The sequence below is a fragment of the Felis catus genome, chromosome F1 (assembly GCF_018350175.1).
Source record: "Felis catus isolate Fca126 chromosome F1, F.catus_Fca126_mat1.0, whole genome shotgun sequence".
Classification (NCBI taxonomy): Eukaryota; Metazoa; Chordata; class Mammalia; order Carnivora; family Felidae; genus Felis; species Felis catus.
Genome location: NC_058384.1, coordinates 36,429,629 through 36,446,501, shown reverse-complemented (window position 1 = coordinate 36,446,501; position 16,873 = coordinate 36,429,629). Strand labels below are relative to the sequence as shown.

Here is a 16,873-nt window from a genome sequence, read left to right as displayed (position 1 = left end):
GGCTCAGTAGGTTAAGTGTCAAACTTTGGCTCAGATCATGATCTCACAGTTTGTGAGTTCAAGCCCCACATCAGGCTGTGTGCTGACAGCTCAGAGCTTGGAGCCTGCTTCGGATTCTGTGCCTCCCTTTCTCTCTGCCCCTCCTCTGCTCACACTCTGTCTGTCTGTCTGTCTCTTTCTCTCTCAAAAATAAACACCAAAGAATTTAAAAAGAAAAATCAAAAAAAGAAAAATGTTCTTTTACCAAGCATAATAGTCTCTTACGATCTGATTTCATAGTTGTCTTTTTTGGGCACTGTTTTAGATCTGAAATGTTTCTACTTTTTTTCTATATTTCTTGGATCTTCAAAAAAGTGTTTAATAAATGTATCAATTCAAGTAATTTTTTTATTATATTACTTTAAAAATGAGCAGTGTTTTAAACAAATTGAACTGAATGTTTTAAAAAACAAGAGATGGAAGTATGAATGATGGCAACCATGTTGTGACTGTAAGTAATTCCAGAACTTGGCATTGACTCTACGAGGTAGCTGGTCTGTTTGGGTTCTTTGGCGGGAGGGGACTTGGCAAGTTCTTTTTATTTAATTTTTCATCTTTATTGACATATATTTATATATTTTCTTGTTAATAGAGCCATTTGCAGGTGTTCAGAATTCACTATTGATGCTATATTTCTTCTGCGAGGAACTTCAAGTTCCCAGCCATGAAAGATACTAATATTTATTTCAAACTGGAAAATAATTTGCTGAAGTAATACTATAGACTCATTAAAATTTTTCTGAATTTGTGGTTTCTGCTTTCAGAATAAATCCAATGCACCTAGTGAGAATAATCTGACCCTACTTTGCAGTGGTTCTGGTGACCAAGTAGAGTGGCATCTCGGGCAAGATGATAGTGCCCTTCATGGCAAACACCTTCCTCCATCTCCCCGGAAGCGAGTTCCCTCTAGTGGTTGGACAGATTCTCTGTTTATCCTGAAAGAGGAAAACAATGAAAAACACCTCAGTGTTGACAATGTGAGGGGGCCCGCGGTCACAGAAAAGGCAGCTTCTGCTTCAGAACTGGATTTCCAGTTAGCTTCGCCTGAAGTTTCCGAAGATGAAAAGTGTAAAACAGAAAGGAAGGAAACACTAAGCCAGATTTCAGATGATCTGCTTATACCCAGCCTTGGGCGACATTCATCTACTTTTGTCCCTTGGGAGAAAGAAGGGAAGGAAGCCAAAGAGACTTCAGAAGATAGTGGACTGCTTCATGAAGTGGTGTCGTTATGTCACATAACATCTGCCTTCCAGCAAGACTTAAACATTTCAGAGGAAAACACAAGTGGAAACCAAACTTAAATCAACAGTTAAGAGTCATGTGCATCTAAGCTTCTGTGGAGACATTTTAGGATTCCATGTAATCTCTATAGTAAACAGAATTATATGTAGGAATGACAGTTGTTGGACTGTCTAAAAAATTATTGTTCATTTGGAGCATACATTTTTCCCACTCATTCATCTCGTGAGTGTGATTATATATTGATTGATTTTTTTTAAATGTAAAGCTAATTCTCCTACTGTGCTCTTAAATCAGGTACTAGTTTGTATGTATGTTGGAAGTATATGTTGAACATATGATTTCCCAGTATTTGGTGCTTAATGCCATTCATTTATTTAAACTAAGTATGCATATATAACCCTTGCACATAACCAGTAGCTACTATTCTAATCTGGTTGAGCATGAACTGATCAGGATATCAAAACTTCTCAAAACTAGCCTGAAACTACTGAAACTGTTGACCCACTAACTGCCTTAATCTTAAGCCTATATTTAGCATACTTTAATAATTTATGGAATTACCTGTAAATTTTGAAGGATAAGTTATAAGTGTTCTGCAGAGCAATAATGCCTTTTTCTATTCATTGAATCAAGGACAAAATTAATTTTTCAAAGTTAAAAAGCTCTCTTGTGGACACTGCAGCCATGTTTTCCAAAACGTATAAAGGTACACATTTACCTTTCACTCAGTGAAATATATGAAGTGCTGAATTACAATGTGAAATTGATGACTTCTGTTTACAAATGAGACACTTTAAATTTTTTTCCCAGTCTCTCTGTATGCCTTTGCTATCTAGGAATCCAGTCCCAGAAAGTCAAACATAACATGAACTATCCTAAAATATTCCTATCTTTTTTTTCTTAACTAATAATTCCTATCTTTTTTTTATTAACTAATAATTCTACATCAAATATTTTTATCTCAAATTTACTTTTTAAAATAATCGACTTTATAGCTTAGAAGTTTTTGATTTATAGACAAATTATGAAGAAAGTACAGAGAGTTCCCATATAACCCTATACACAATTTCCCCTATTATTAATATCTTACATTGGTATGGTACATTTGCCACAATCAGTGAACCAATATCGATAGTCCATGCTTTATTCAGATTTCCTTAGTTTTTCCCTAATGTCTTTTTTGTGTTCTAGAATCCCATCCAAGATACCACATTACATTTGGTTGTCATGTGTCTTTAGATGCCTCTTGGCTGTGACATTTTCTCCGACTTTCCTTGTTGCTGATGACCTTGACAGTTTTGAAGAGTACTGATCTGGTCTGATAAATTGTAAAATGTCCCTCTAATAGAATTTGTCTGCTATTTTCCTCATGACTACACTGTGATTATGGGTTTGGGGGAGGAAGATTCCAGAAGTGAAGTGTCACTTTCATTACATCATATACAAGGTACATAATGTCAGCATGATTTATCGTGAATGTTCATGTTGACTTTGATAGCCTAGCTTAGGTGGTGTGTGTTAGATTTCTCCACTACACTTTCTCCCCTCCCTTCCTATATGGTAGTGTCTGTTTGGAAGGAAGTCACTGTGTATAGCCCACTCTTAAGGAGTAGAGCTTATGCTTCCTCTCCCAGAGGGTGGAGTAGCTACATAAATTATTTGGAATTCTTCTGCGTAGGAGATTTGTCTCTTCTCCCTCAAATTCACTGTTAAATGTTGAAATTCATCTCACAAGGAATCATGCATTGACTGCTTCATGATAAGCTAGTTTGTCAGGAAAAAAAAATCAGGAAAAAAAACCAGTGATATTATGGTTAATTTGGTATTTGTGTATTCAGTATACACTCTGTACATCCCCAATCATGATTAGTTTTAAAAAATTGTCACTTTAGAAAAGATGTTTGAGAAACCATTCAAGAACCTCATCAGGACTGTACCCTAGAACATTTGCTGAAAGAATTTACTTGCAAGTTAAAAAAGGAATCTTGGAAGGGGTGTTGTTAAAAACATTGCTTAAAAATATTTATTCAGGTCAGTCTTTAAATAATTTAAAGAATTGACCAAGTTTTTTTCTTTTTACAACTACATCCCAAAATCTTAAGTGGATATGTTTTACTGAGGACAATTATTCATTCATGTTTCTAAAGGAAGACAAGTCTTATTTTCCTTATAAGGATGGACTCAGTATACATTAAGGAAAAAAGTGTTTAATCCTTATTAAGACAAAAGCAAGACTCAAGGTTCTTGTCAAATTTTGCCTTTATATACTCATTACAAAATTCCGTTTTACTTTGTTGAAGTGTAGAGTAAAAGAAGTCAACTTATCAGAAGAGCTATTTTAAATGGGAAGGAAAAAAAGGTCATTCTGGTTGTGAATCTGCTTGGCAAATATTTCTTCATAATTTTTGAAAAGAAAAAGCCTTTTTTAACACGACTGTTCAAATGAGGCATGGGAATGGGAATATTGTGAGTGTTAGCATAGGTAAAGCTGGGGTTTTAGTCCATTTGCTTAATAGACATCATGGCTTCAGAAATGTAAGTTCTTCTGTCGTCGAGTCCCCTCATGAGATGTTTGACTACAAAACTGTGTTGTGAGCGTATTTAGCCACTCACAAGCAAGTTTGCATGAAGGTATTTTAAACTGGATTTGTGCCTTATTTTAACATGCAAAGTCAGCTTTTATATTCTGTGTTAAAAAAAACAACAACAGCAAAAACAAAATCTGTACATGTTGTTCTTGGAAAGAATCCAAAAGACTAGTATCCAAGAGACTACTAATCTGAAAGTATTAGTATTTCAAATCACTAATATTTTGAGTATTCAAAGTCTTCTCTTAAACTAGACTTCCCAGTGCTGCGGTGGATGTAGGGAGAGTGAAGTGAAGTGAAGATGAATTCTGAAATAAACAAAAGTATTATCTTATTTTCTGCTATGCTTATATTTTCTATTATAACTAAATGAAATATTTGTGAACTCCCCTGCTATTTGAATTTTTTTTTTCCAAGCTACATCTGTTCCACAACAGAGTTGTATAAATGAATAGGACGTTTGGCTTTGGTAAATAGTCTTTCATATGGCCTCTAAACCATCATAATTCTCCCTGAATCCCACCATGGCTTTTATCCTCTTTGCCCTTAAATATTGCATTTGTGGTGTTTCAGGAGGGGATGGAAGAGTAGTGTGTGAATTTAGAAGCTGTCGTTTTGTTAAGTCAGTATGTTGTTAAGTGGCAGATTTTGATGGTTACCCACTTTAGCATATTTTAGAAAGGCACCAAAATATAGCAGGATTATTTTCCTGATTAAAAATGGATAACTCATCACTTAGGAAGTATTTATTGACTTTTATCAGTCGTATGCAAGGTACAGTATCTGAGGATTTTAGGAAATAAAATAATTAACCTAGTCTCTGCTCTGAAGGAACCAATTAAAACATTTGAATTTAAAAGGAAAAGAAATTATAAATCTCATTAATAATAATAATAATAATAATAATAATAATATATTTTGCTTAGAAGTTATTAGCCCAAGATTCTAACATCAAAAAAAGTCTTTTAAGGCTGCTTAATCAGAAAGTGCTCTAAGTACAGAACCACAGTACTATTTCCAATTTCATTAACTTTATTATTATAATGAAGTATAATAATGCTGCTACTTTAAGATATCTATTTCTAAAGGACAGACTTAGAGGCTCTTAGAAACTAAATGTCCTTGTTTATCTGATTGTCTGTCACCACTATGCTCAATCCTTTCACCAGGCAGCACAGGGCTCTATAATGGAATGATGCTTCTTTGCAATACTGAGGGCCACTTTACTTAACCTTAGGGCTAACTAAGGGTGTGGGTGCATGTTGATAGAAACTAATTTTTACTGTCTTTACCTTGATAATAGCATTCTCTAGAAACGGTCTCTGCTGTCCCTGCCTCTTAAATTAAAACTGTGTCAGTGCTGTTGTTAGGATTCTGTGCTAAGATCCTGATGGTAGAATTCAGGAATGTTCATGAATTAGTTGTTTCTTAAATAGCGTGAAGTAGACTCATGATCAAGAGGAGAAAACTGTGAATGTTCTCATAATCAGCACTAGATCTCCCTTCTCATGCAGAAAATCTGGATTTTCAGGAAAAGATTATTTTCATGAATAAATTTTCTAATGCAAATGCCATTTTGTTTAGCGGAACAGACCCTGATTCTGGGTAGATATTTGTAAATGAGAATGTAAGTTTCAGAAAGTAAAACGAATACCCAAATCTCATCCCCCAAGGCACTTCTTATAAGGAAATAGCTTTCACAGTCTCTGTCAGTACTCACATCTTTCCTGTGTCGCGCCCAGTACTTTGTTCATGTCTGTTTCTTAAAGCTTACTTAAGAGGCTGAATTGTTTTTGAGCAAACCGCTTCGCATTTTCATTTGGTCATGATAGGGAATTATGTGTATTTAGAAAGATGCACATTTTATTTTGAAAATAATAGGATTTTGTGCAATATTTTTCCTGCATAATTTAGTTTATATAAATATGCACATCTGCTTTCCTAGCAGATGCCTTAAGGTCATGTTTTTCAGTATTTGTGTAAAATTGTATGTAGCAATGTTCTATGTGATTTTGGAAAAAAATCCTTTATATTGTTGGCAGGAGAAATGTTTTTGTTTATTTAAAGTAATTATGGATATTGCATTATTGTATCATAACTAACTGCCTCAGCAACAAAAAATATGCAATAAGGAAATCCTGAACCTTAGGTTAGTATTGACAATACTATTACTTTAAAAGAAATGTATATAGTGCAAAATGCTGATTTTACATGTGTACATGTAACAGATATTCAGTTCTACCACATAAATCTAAATGGCATTTGTATGGTGATGACCACATATGTAGATTGTAATATCCTTTGTGATGAATCTTTGGTAAGATTTATAAAGGGCATTGCCAATACTCCTTGACTGTCTATAAATTAAGTTAATTTTTGTATGATGTACAGTTTGTTTAACCTTAGAGCTTCTATAGATTTCTACTTTTATTATACTTGAACGAGGCAGAAAAGCACTGTGGAATATCTGTAGCTCTGGATGCGATCTGCAAACATACCAAAAAATTAAACAAGGTACTGAACAGCAATATTAGCTGGATGCTTTCTATCCAGAAAGCTGTGTGTTTTTTTCAAACCATCCTTTAATTAAGTAATTTAAAACATGCAATCTTTTATCTTAAAAGATTGCAAAGTCACAAATGATTACCTCTTTGATATGATAAATGTCCAGGTCTCTTTTGTCTCTGTGTTATTTCACTTCTCAGATGAGAGCCTTAATGAGGTACCTTAACAAATCCACCCTCTGGTTGGTTATGTGATGTTTAGGAAAGGACAGAATTAGAACCCTGTGCATGCTAAATGCACCGCAGGCATCAAGTATAACTTCCATGTGGTAATTTTGAGAACCATCTAATGATCATATACCAAAAACAAGACTTCTTGACTCTGTTACGATTTAGTACTTACAGCAATGCCTAAAACAGCAAGCAAGTATGAACTGCATGAAGTCCACAACTTAATATGCATAAAGGTTTTTTTTTCTATAAAAGGTACATGAGGGGTTCAAAATGGAACTTTTCCAAAGGTTATTTCTTTTGCTTTAAATGACTGTTTAAAAGTACTGAACATCTTGAGCTTTTTTGCTAGACATGGTGACAGATATCTGTAAAAACCTACCCAGCATTGAGATTTGTTTCAGTGTTCTTGCATCCTTGAGGCTACAGTATAAATCATCTCTAAAGTTGACTACTATTGGGAGGACATTGTGCATAAAAGTGTTGTTTGGGGATTTTTAAAAAAATATGCAAACGCAAATATTGGATGAACTACATACTACCATAAAGTGCCCAACAATGCAGTTATGAAATAAAATTGGTCATAATTAAACTTTTGCATGGGGGTGACTCTTCTTTTATAATTAGGCAGTTATTCCCTCGGTGTTCTAGGTGACCTGCTGTCGGACCCAACTGTCTTCATCCTTGAGCTTTGTATAACTGTTGCAGTGTAAATTCAAGCCTGAATCTTTCTGACAGGTCTGTTTGAGAGGTATCCATTCCTTCACGTATAGTCAACTAATTATATTCAGTTCTAAAATCATAGAATAGGTAAGTAGAATGTCACCAAATGTACCGGAGCAGGACCATCCAAGCCAAATGACTGTATTTATTGACTTTCGTTTACAAGTCGAGGACAGAGGTGAAATACAGTAAAGTATATGAACAATGCTCTAGAGACTGGAAGGGTGAATGTCTCATCCAAGAGCTATGATAGTTGCACCTAGGGCAAAAGTCAAATTCCTACTGAAATGAACATGAAATTTCCCTTCAGTTGCAGAATTTTGGGGGGTAATATGCTGAGATTGTCTTGTTTCCATAGAAGCAGCTATGGTCTGACAACAAGAAAAGAGATATTATCCTTGTACACGTAAAGTTTAGCTAACTTTTATTGATTTTAAAAAAAAAGTTAACTTTTTTTAAATCAAAGTATAGTTGACATGTAATGTTATATTAGTTTCAGGTATATATTGATTTGGATTTTTTACATTTTGCCTACCACATTCACAAGGGTTAGTTTCAATACCTCTCAGTGTCTGTGTGTGAGAGATGGTCATATCTTTATTTTATTAATGCAGAAACAAAAAACACAATTTCCTTATGTATAAGTGAAAGAAAATATCCTCTTTGGAGTATTATTATGTAGTGAGTCTGAGAATTTTCTTGCCTAGAAGTAACAGAATGAGTTACAGCACACATAAAAAATTTGCACATACATGAAAAATACAGTATGAATAGCATAAAAATAAAATCGTGTACTGTGGATGTTTCCAGGTGAATTAAAACCTTCCCCCAAGTTCTGCCATTGATTTGAGTCTGTTACTTAATTTCCCTGAAGCTTTCCATCTCTTTATTTAAAATAGAAGTTATCTGTTCTTAGAATGAATTATTACTGAGAAACTGTTGTGTAGATGTTTGAACTCATGGTATTTTGGAGTATGAAACTGTAACATAAAGCTATATGAATCTTATATTTATCTAATCCGGTAGCTCTCAAACCTAGCTCTTTATTAGAACTAGCTGCACAACTTTAAAAAGAAGAAAAAAAGAAAGCACCTAGACCGTGCCCTTAAGAGTTGCTGGAGTAGATACTGTAATTACTCCCATGTAGACCTGAAGAAACTGAGGAATGAAATAGATTGGTAATATACTTAATGCCCCATACCAACAAATGACCAAGCTGGGGTATGAACCTGACAGTTTGGTTTCAGCCTCCATTCTGTTAGGCAGAAATGCAGGACAGAAATTAAATGGCATGCCCAACGTGGATTCCCCGTATGATTTTCTTTTCTATCGACTTTCCCCTTTATTGGACAAGACTTTTTTTTTTTCACAAAATGTACTATGCAAGATTTTAATTTTTTGAGTACAGAATTTCCTGATAACATTTGGTAAGATTGTGTTAATGTACAGATTCTTCATTTCTCTCTTTTTTTCCCCCATACTCTCCAGCTCAGTTAATTCAATCCCACCTAACCTTTGTATTATATATACATGTTCTCTGTAGTATCTCTTCCCTTTCTTTCATCCCTTTTAATTTTAGGTGCAGTTGTTGGATAGCAGGTCAGGGAGCCCCATTTTGACTATGCATGGTAACTGTAAGAGAATGCTTGGTGAGACCAATTTTGAGAAAAAGGAAAGGTATAACTTAAGAATTTTTTAATGTGGAGCCACTGTTACACGAAGCTGTTCAGAGCATCTGAACACCCTTTCAACATCTTCACAGATGTTATCTACAACGTTTTTATTTTTCTCCTGTTCAAGAAGCAGCATTGGTGACAAACGTCTTACTCTTCAGTTTGGTTTTGTTACTTTAGAATCACACTTTTTCTTTTTTAATGTCTATTACTTTTGAGAGAGAGAGAGAGAGACAGCATGAATGGGGGATGGGCAGAGAGAGAGGGAGACACAGAATTCGAAGCAAGCTCCTGGCTCTGAGCTGATAGCCCCCAACACAAGGCTCGAACCCATGAACTGCAAGATCATGACCTGAGCTGAAGTTGGACACTTAACCTACTGGGCCACCCAAATGTCCCTGAATCAAACTTACTTCAAATATGGAGACTGTTTCTTGTTGATGGTGTTTTCTAGTAACTGGCTTTAATTGTAAAGAATGTATTGAAAATGCACAAATTCCTTTTTATAACTCCAGTTTCTAATTTGAGGTCTCACTTTGAGATACCGAAATAGACTGATGGTATTCGTTTAGAATTTAACTCAATTTTCTCCCAAATGTAAACTTAAAAAGGCATATTGAAGCAATAGCTAAGTTTTCAGAGATTTGATAAATGTCCGAATTAGATACAACCCATTAGGCAAAAATCCCAACTTGTGAGACAGACGTGAGGAGGAAATGCTCTGTTTTATATTATTGGCTCCTTATATATGGGATATGCTTATTGACAGACTGTTAGAAAACCTCTTGAGTTTCTAAACAAATGACAGTTGAGAGGCACTTGAAATCAGTCTTTTCAAAACTTCCTGCTAGAAAAATGTAAGCAATGATTTCTCATCAAAATTATATTTAAAAACCGGGTGATCACATTATAGCAAAGTAAGATTCTGTACAACTACCAAGGAATACTATTGGGGGGGGTTGTTGCAGAGTTTTGGTACTGATATGTATTTGATATTGATATGTATTGATATTGACATTGATATGTATTGATACAACCTGCCGTTGTAAGGTGAACTAAAAGTCTCTGGAGATGTTGATTTCAAGATTTTAAAAGGATTTTCAAGTGGCTTTGCTAACACTATTTTATTACAAGGTGTAGGTTAGTCTGGGGTAACGGTGTTAACAATAGAGACCATTATGTATTTTTTAACGTTTAAAGTGAATAACGTATACAACAAGCAACTGACATTCAGTTTGTTCCAGTGATTTCTCTACACGTTTGTTTAATGATTTTGAAAATGTTAGCATAGCAGGGAAGAATTTAGAGGTCATTTAAGACTTATTTGTATTTAAATTATTTGATAGAATCTCATCACATTCGACCCTTGGCACATTGTAAAGCAGGTCATGATCTCCTTTTGACATCACGGGTATTTTGAATGACATACTCAGCAATGTGGAAATTTCAGCCTAATTAGCTGCCTCTTATTCTGTGATTTGTCTTGGGTATCCTTGCTTATGGGTTGAACTTTTTTTTTTTAACCTTTCTCATCCTATTACATTTTAAATGTCACCAGACCGGTGTTTATATAGTTGGCTTCTCCCTTCCCTCTCTTTTCTATCCATTACTACCTCTTCCGCATAGGAGCATTTCTTTCAGAGCTCTGCTACTTTTTCTGCCCTGGACAGCAAAACAACCTCCTTTCAGGATAATTGACTCTTTTCAGAAATTTCTTGGCCGTTTTGTGCAATCTTTTCTACCACCACTGTTTCTCATCCCAGGTAAGATTTCAGAAAGTATGTTTGATTTCAATTAATTATGTTGTACTTGGCACCAAATGCAAGACATTTGGTGATTTTTTTTTTCATTATGTGAATGAACTGGATCATTTCTCTATCAAATGTGAGAGAAGTATTAATACATGTACTGGTTTTAAAATCAGATTTGTATGTTCTAGATATGTTTGAATAATTCAAAACATGCATTCTGATAACCTCACGTGGGCTAGGAAGTTCTGGAAGCCCTGGAGGTCTGGGCATCTGTGAAACTGTCAGCAAAAGAATGAGTTGGGGAGTTGAGGCAGGAGGAGGGGACCCTCAGATCCCTAGGCTCTGAGAGAGCTCAGATCCCTGGATTTAATTAACTTCAGTGTTCTGACACCCAGAAGGTGAGAGTTGCAGAAATGTAGGGAGATGCCTAGGAGTCACCAGCTAGCTCAGTTTGCTCTCTTGTCTTAGATGGAAGAGGTAGCAGAAATTGATTAAGGGGTAGACTTTAAATCAGAATAGAATAATCTGTGCTGAAAAGTAAATAGTATTGAACAAAGTTAGATTTCCTTCCATGGGTCATAAAGGGCGATTATGCTGATACACAAGAAAGTTTAGTGAGTCACAACACTGATGGGGGAAAAACAGCTAAATCTATTTTACACTCACATGGCAGTTTGTTGCTATAATTATTAGATTGTCCTCACTTCTCTTCAGTTTGAGACACTTAAGTCTTATTACTACAGATTCAATATTTGAACTACATTAGTACTTGGCCATAGAGGGATGTTGGATTGAAATCCACGTACTACTCTGATCACCAGTCAAGAGGACCTCCTGGCTTCCCTTCTGTCTATCAGAAAATGAAATACCAATGCGTTAGAGAAGTAACAAAGACTTTTAGGAGAATTTGATCCTGGGTTCCTGTGAAGATGTCTGTATTCTGGACCTCAGGGACCTAGTAATTTTAAGATCTCCATAAGGGAAACCTTAAGAGTAAGGCTTAACTGAATTTTCTGTATAACAAAATGTTTTCAAATTAAACCTACTCTTGGTGGTTAGTGTTTAGTTGTTTATCCTTTTGCAAAATTAAGCATTCCCAAATTGTTCAAATGGAGAGCATTTTTTTTTTTTCAGAAAAGCAGGGCTGAGCTGGTAAAGTAAGTTTTCTGAATTACCTCTGTTATGGGGAAGCTAACCCAGAAGTTACCTTGTGGATAACTGCCCCGAGCAGGAAAAGGTTTTTGGATGCTGAGCAGGCTACTGAACGAATTGACCTATGAATTGACATATTCAAACCCATGACAGAAAGGGCTGAGTCACAAAAGGGTTCTCGAGCACCTATACTCTGGGGACTTTTAACAGCATACGCTTGTTTCCATTCAGGGTTTGCTTTGTTTCAGCCCCGAATGAGCTCTGATTTTGAGGCCTCAGCCTGCAACCCATGAGTACCTCCAAGAGGTGCTCCACTTAGAGCTGGACGATGGATGTGGGAGCAGTTTTCAAGGGGATGTTGTCACCTTGTCACCCACCGTATCAGAAGGCTCTGGGACTGGTTCTTAAAGCAGCTTTCCTTAGGCCAGTGCTGCCAAATATAGTTGATGGATGTTGTTCCCAGGTTTCTGGAACCATGTAAAGTGAAGCCTGGGGACCAGATCACAGAAGAATGGGCCTAAATTGGAAACATGAATTTTTTCAGCGCTATTCGATGCAATGCACAATAGTAAAGTTGCACTTTTGCTGGAAGCAGATTGAAATGTGAAAGGTCATATTCACTCCAGAATTAAGGAAAGTTTCATGGTTTGAATCATAACCCCATAGAGCATAAAACCAGGTGAAGCTGGCTAGCTAATCATCATTAAAAGGATGATTTACATCAAAATACATGGGTCAATCTTTCTTGCTCTTGATGTTCTCGATGATTGTGATTTCTTAACAAAAGAGGCTTAAGAAGTAATCCCTCAAAGCCTGGGGGGAAAAATCATGTCTGTTAAAGCAAAACTTTTTTTAAAAAAATTATTCTTATCGTCAGTTGTTTGGGGGACTGAGAAACCTGAGACCTTTTGATTTATTTTCTGACATTTTATTGAGAGCCTATAAGTAGTATGTACAATTCATGTCAGTCTTAACAGACGAAGTGATTTCTTTGAGAGAGCCATCACGGGGCAATTGTGACTTATGGGAATGATGTGAAAAAATAATCTCTCTCTGCACAAAACCTGCTTATTTTACAAATACATCACAGGGTGATGTTAAGGAGGGGAAGAAGAGTGGTTACTCGCATGGTTTGCTTAGCAGATAGAGTGGAAGGTGGAAGAAACTGTTACCTGTGCTAGCCACTAGCCCTCCTGACATCTTATCTGAATGCTAATAACGAATGCTACACATTGTGTGCTTACAGCTAAGTGTTCGACACTAATAAGCATTATAATGTGCCTAGGAGAGACAGAAGTATTTTGTTCCCATTTGCCGGGCAGTTCGCATCACTTGGATGGGGCAGATCAGAAACTCAAACCTTAGTCTCTAGAGGCTCTTAAAAGGAGGACGAAAGTTTCTCTTTCAAAGAGCTGTCGTAAGGTTTTCAATGAGACACGCTGCATGTAGTGCAGCAAGGGAAATATAGCCTGGGCCCTTAGCTGGAGCTCCCTCTAGGATCCCTCCTTATCATTCTAATAATCAAAATTATCATTATAATGATGTCTTCTAGTTCTACCTCTACAATTACTGCCACTAATACTAATTGGTAATAGTAATAATCATGGCTACCCGGGGCGAGAGGACCTGTGAGGCGGTGATTATTTTAGGAAGTAAAAGAGGGGCAGGTTTGACAGCTGATTTAAGTTACGATCATTTGTCACTTCCTGCTTCTCTTTGCACTCCCTGTGACTACACGAGCCCTGTGAGAGGCCGCTTGAAGGAGCCTTCCCATCACTCCTCGTAAACACACACCAGATGTGCTTTATCCATTGGCTGCCTTCCGCCAGCGTTCACCCAGGGCAGGAAGTAGGACGACTGTGTCCACTTTCCACCCCTGTCCCAAGCCTGTGAGCAGCTGCCCTGGAAGGACCGTGACCCTTAGCGCCACCCAGAGCTGTGTTTGCATTTAATGGATCCTCACCTAACTTTCCACTCGGAGAGAAATCAGGCATACATTTGTCATATTTTATTAATAATGTACTAATTATTATTATGCAGGTGAATACTGCATAGTCTACTCGTTCGTTCCTAGGGCAACAGTTTTGGAACCAAAGAAATGAGAATCAGAGAAGTGCGGCCTATTGCCATATTCCTTAGTTGACCTCTTTGGTGTGAATAATTGTATCTCTGGAACCAGTTGCTGTATAACAAACCACCCTAAACCCTTGTGGCTTCAAACGATGACTTATTATTTCTCTTTGTGGATTGATTGGGGTTTTGTGTTTCTTTGTTTTTTTCTGGTCTCACGTGGGTCACTATGTGGCTGCATCCAGCAGGCATGGTGGCTGAAAGCGGGCTCTGCCCGGAAGGCTGGCACAGAGGGGACTCTCTCTCCACGTGTTTTTTTCATTCTATCCAGGAGTGGAGGGAAAAAAGCTGCAAGCCTTTTGCACCTGGCACCATTTCCATGACGTTCTCTTGGTCATTCCAGCCCTGACGCAGGCGGAAGTCAAACAGACTCCACCTCCTGATGGGAGGGCTGGCAATGTCGCAGTGCGAATGAGCCTGAGTGCTAGAGAAATAGTTTCGGCCATCTTTGAACACAAGTTAACACAAACTGCAAAAATATGTATCAAGCGAAAGTTGCACCAACCCTGGTGATGCTGGATTTTTCTACTAAAGGTGAGGTTTATCTTGTTAAAGATACTTCAGAATAAATACTCCTTGGGGCTAATTTTGAAGCATTCCTGCATAAGCTTGTTCAAAGATGTAGAGATTTGGCTTGCAGGGCCAGCCTGTAAATTACCTCCTGTGTTTGGAGCATCCACATGGAACAATTCACTTATTCATGCCTGCATGCATTCATTCATGCATATATTTGAATGTGTTTTCCTGCCCAAATCCCTAAACTGGACACGGTAAGAGGGTGAATAGCCAGATTAACTAGACGTCTTTTTTAAACTTAAAATATTACCATTGACTGTGATCTTTTTCTTCTTACCTGTGTTAATCCCAATAGGACCAACTTCTACTCTGATTTTTTTTTTTTAGTTGGTAGTTTTTTAAACTCAACTACTTTTTTTTCCTTTAAGCAAGAACTCTTTTTATCCTTCCCATGTAAACTTCTATTAAGAAGTTGTTAAATTGTTTTTAATGTTTATTTATTTTTGAGAGAGACAGAGACAGAATGTGAGTGGGTTAGGGACAGAGAGAGAGAGGGAGACACAGAATCCGAAGCAGATTCCAGGCTCCGAGCTGTCAGAGCCCGACGCGGGCTTGAACTCATGAGCTGTGAGATCATGACCTGAGCCAAAGTCAGATGCTCAACCGACTGAGCCACTCTGGGATTTTCTGGTACCAGGTACAAATTTGTACACCAGTCATTCATTATTTGTTCATTTATGCAGAAAATATTTATGGTGTTGTAGGCCTGTTCTAGGTAGAATATGCTGCAGTGAAATTAAAAAAAAAAAAACAAAAAACAACACTTCTTGTCATCATGTAATTTAAATTCTAGTCAGGGGAAATAGCAAAAAAATATGTGATTTGTTGTGATAAAGCAGAGGTCAGGGAGATGAGGGGAAATGATCAAAAAAGACAGAGAGGGGTGCCTGGGTGGCTCCGTTGGTTAAGTGCCTGACTCTTGATTTTAGCTCAGATCATGATCTCACGGTCATGAGATCGAGTCCTGCATCAAGCCCCATATCAGGCTCTGCACTGGATGTCAAGCCTGCCTAAGATTCTCTCTCTCCCTCTCCCTCTTCCTCTTCCCTGCTTGAGAGCAGACACATGCTCTCTCTCTAAGAAAGAAAGAAAGAAAGAAAGAAAGAAAGAAAGAAAGAAAGAAGAAAGAAAGAAAAGAAAAAAGACAGAGAAAAGCTGGACAGTGAGGTAAGAGGAAAATCAAGAAGAAATGGTGTCTTGTTGGGTGGAAAGTACTTGAAGACAATGGCAATTGTTTCAAAGGCTGCTGAGAGCTCAGGTTAGCGAGGACTAAGGAGGGACCACCGTATTTGGCGATGTGGCCGTCATCAGCGACCCCCCTGACATGAACTATTTCATGGAGGGGGCTGCAGACAAAAGCCAATTTAGTCTGAGTTCAAGAGAGAATGAGGTGAAAGGAAGGAGAGGCAGAGAGTCTAGAAAATTCTTTTGGGGATATTTTGCTAAAAGAAATGGGGAGGAATAGTATGGTAACTGAAGTGGGCTGCAGGAGAGAATTTTATATAATAGGAAATATGACAGCATGTTTGGTGCTACAGGAATGATCCAGCTCAGTGGAAAAACATGATGTGGAAGAGAGAGGGGCAATTTCTGGAATGATGTCCTTCAGTAGCTGAGAAGGATGGATTGCTCTAGAGCAGATTTTAAAATATTCATGTTATTAAATTTTTTGAGCATATACCCCAGATAAATATAAATATATATATGGAAATAAACATGTTTATTATAACTTTTATTTATATGCTATTTTACTACATACAAACTGTTATCTATATGCTCCTTTAATGTTTTAATTTCAAAACATACATAAAATTCTAACCAAATCGTCAGGGAAAAATATATAGAGAAATAAAAGGCCTAGTATTTTCCCTCCATACCCCACAGATAGTCTTACACACGTACCCCTTAAAGTGCATACACCTCCCTTTGGGGTTCTTTCTTACCTGTAGACAATGTCACTATTTGACGCTGACTCTGACTTATCAAAGAACAGGTGGAAGGAAAAAGCTTGATCTTTTAGGTTTGAGAATTCGTGTTTTCCTCTTATCTTGTTTTCTGTCTAGGGAAGTGTGTTGACCTTCAGCTATCCCTTATAGAGAGCCATGACTTCAAAAGTAATGCTTGATATGATCTAGTTAAAAGATCTAATTCACAAGAGGATTCTTCAAATGCACCTTGAGGCTACTTTGTGTCACATGTAGTATCACAAAATGCAAAAAAAAAAAAAAAAAAAAAACCAACAAACAAACAAACAACTCAGAAAG

General features: G+C 37.0%; 1 protein-coding gene across 5 annotated transcripts in view; it reads left to right on the top strand.

Moving 5' to 3' along the window:
- DENND1B (DENN domain containing 1B) overlaps positions 1–7,196 on the top strand; it is a 268,689-nt gene extending 261,493 nt beyond the window's left edge. For all 5 annotated transcript variants that reach the window (XM_019821935.3, XM_019821934.3, XM_045048956.1 and 2 more), the window contains one exon: positions 804–7,196. In XM_019821935.3, the coding sequence (XP_019677494.2) occupies positions 804–1,340 (537 nt within the window). In that variant the 3' untranslated portion in view covers positions 1,341–7,196. The remainder of the gene's footprint in view (positions 1–803) is intronic.
- Positions 7,197–16,873: the final 9,677 nt, after the last annotated feature.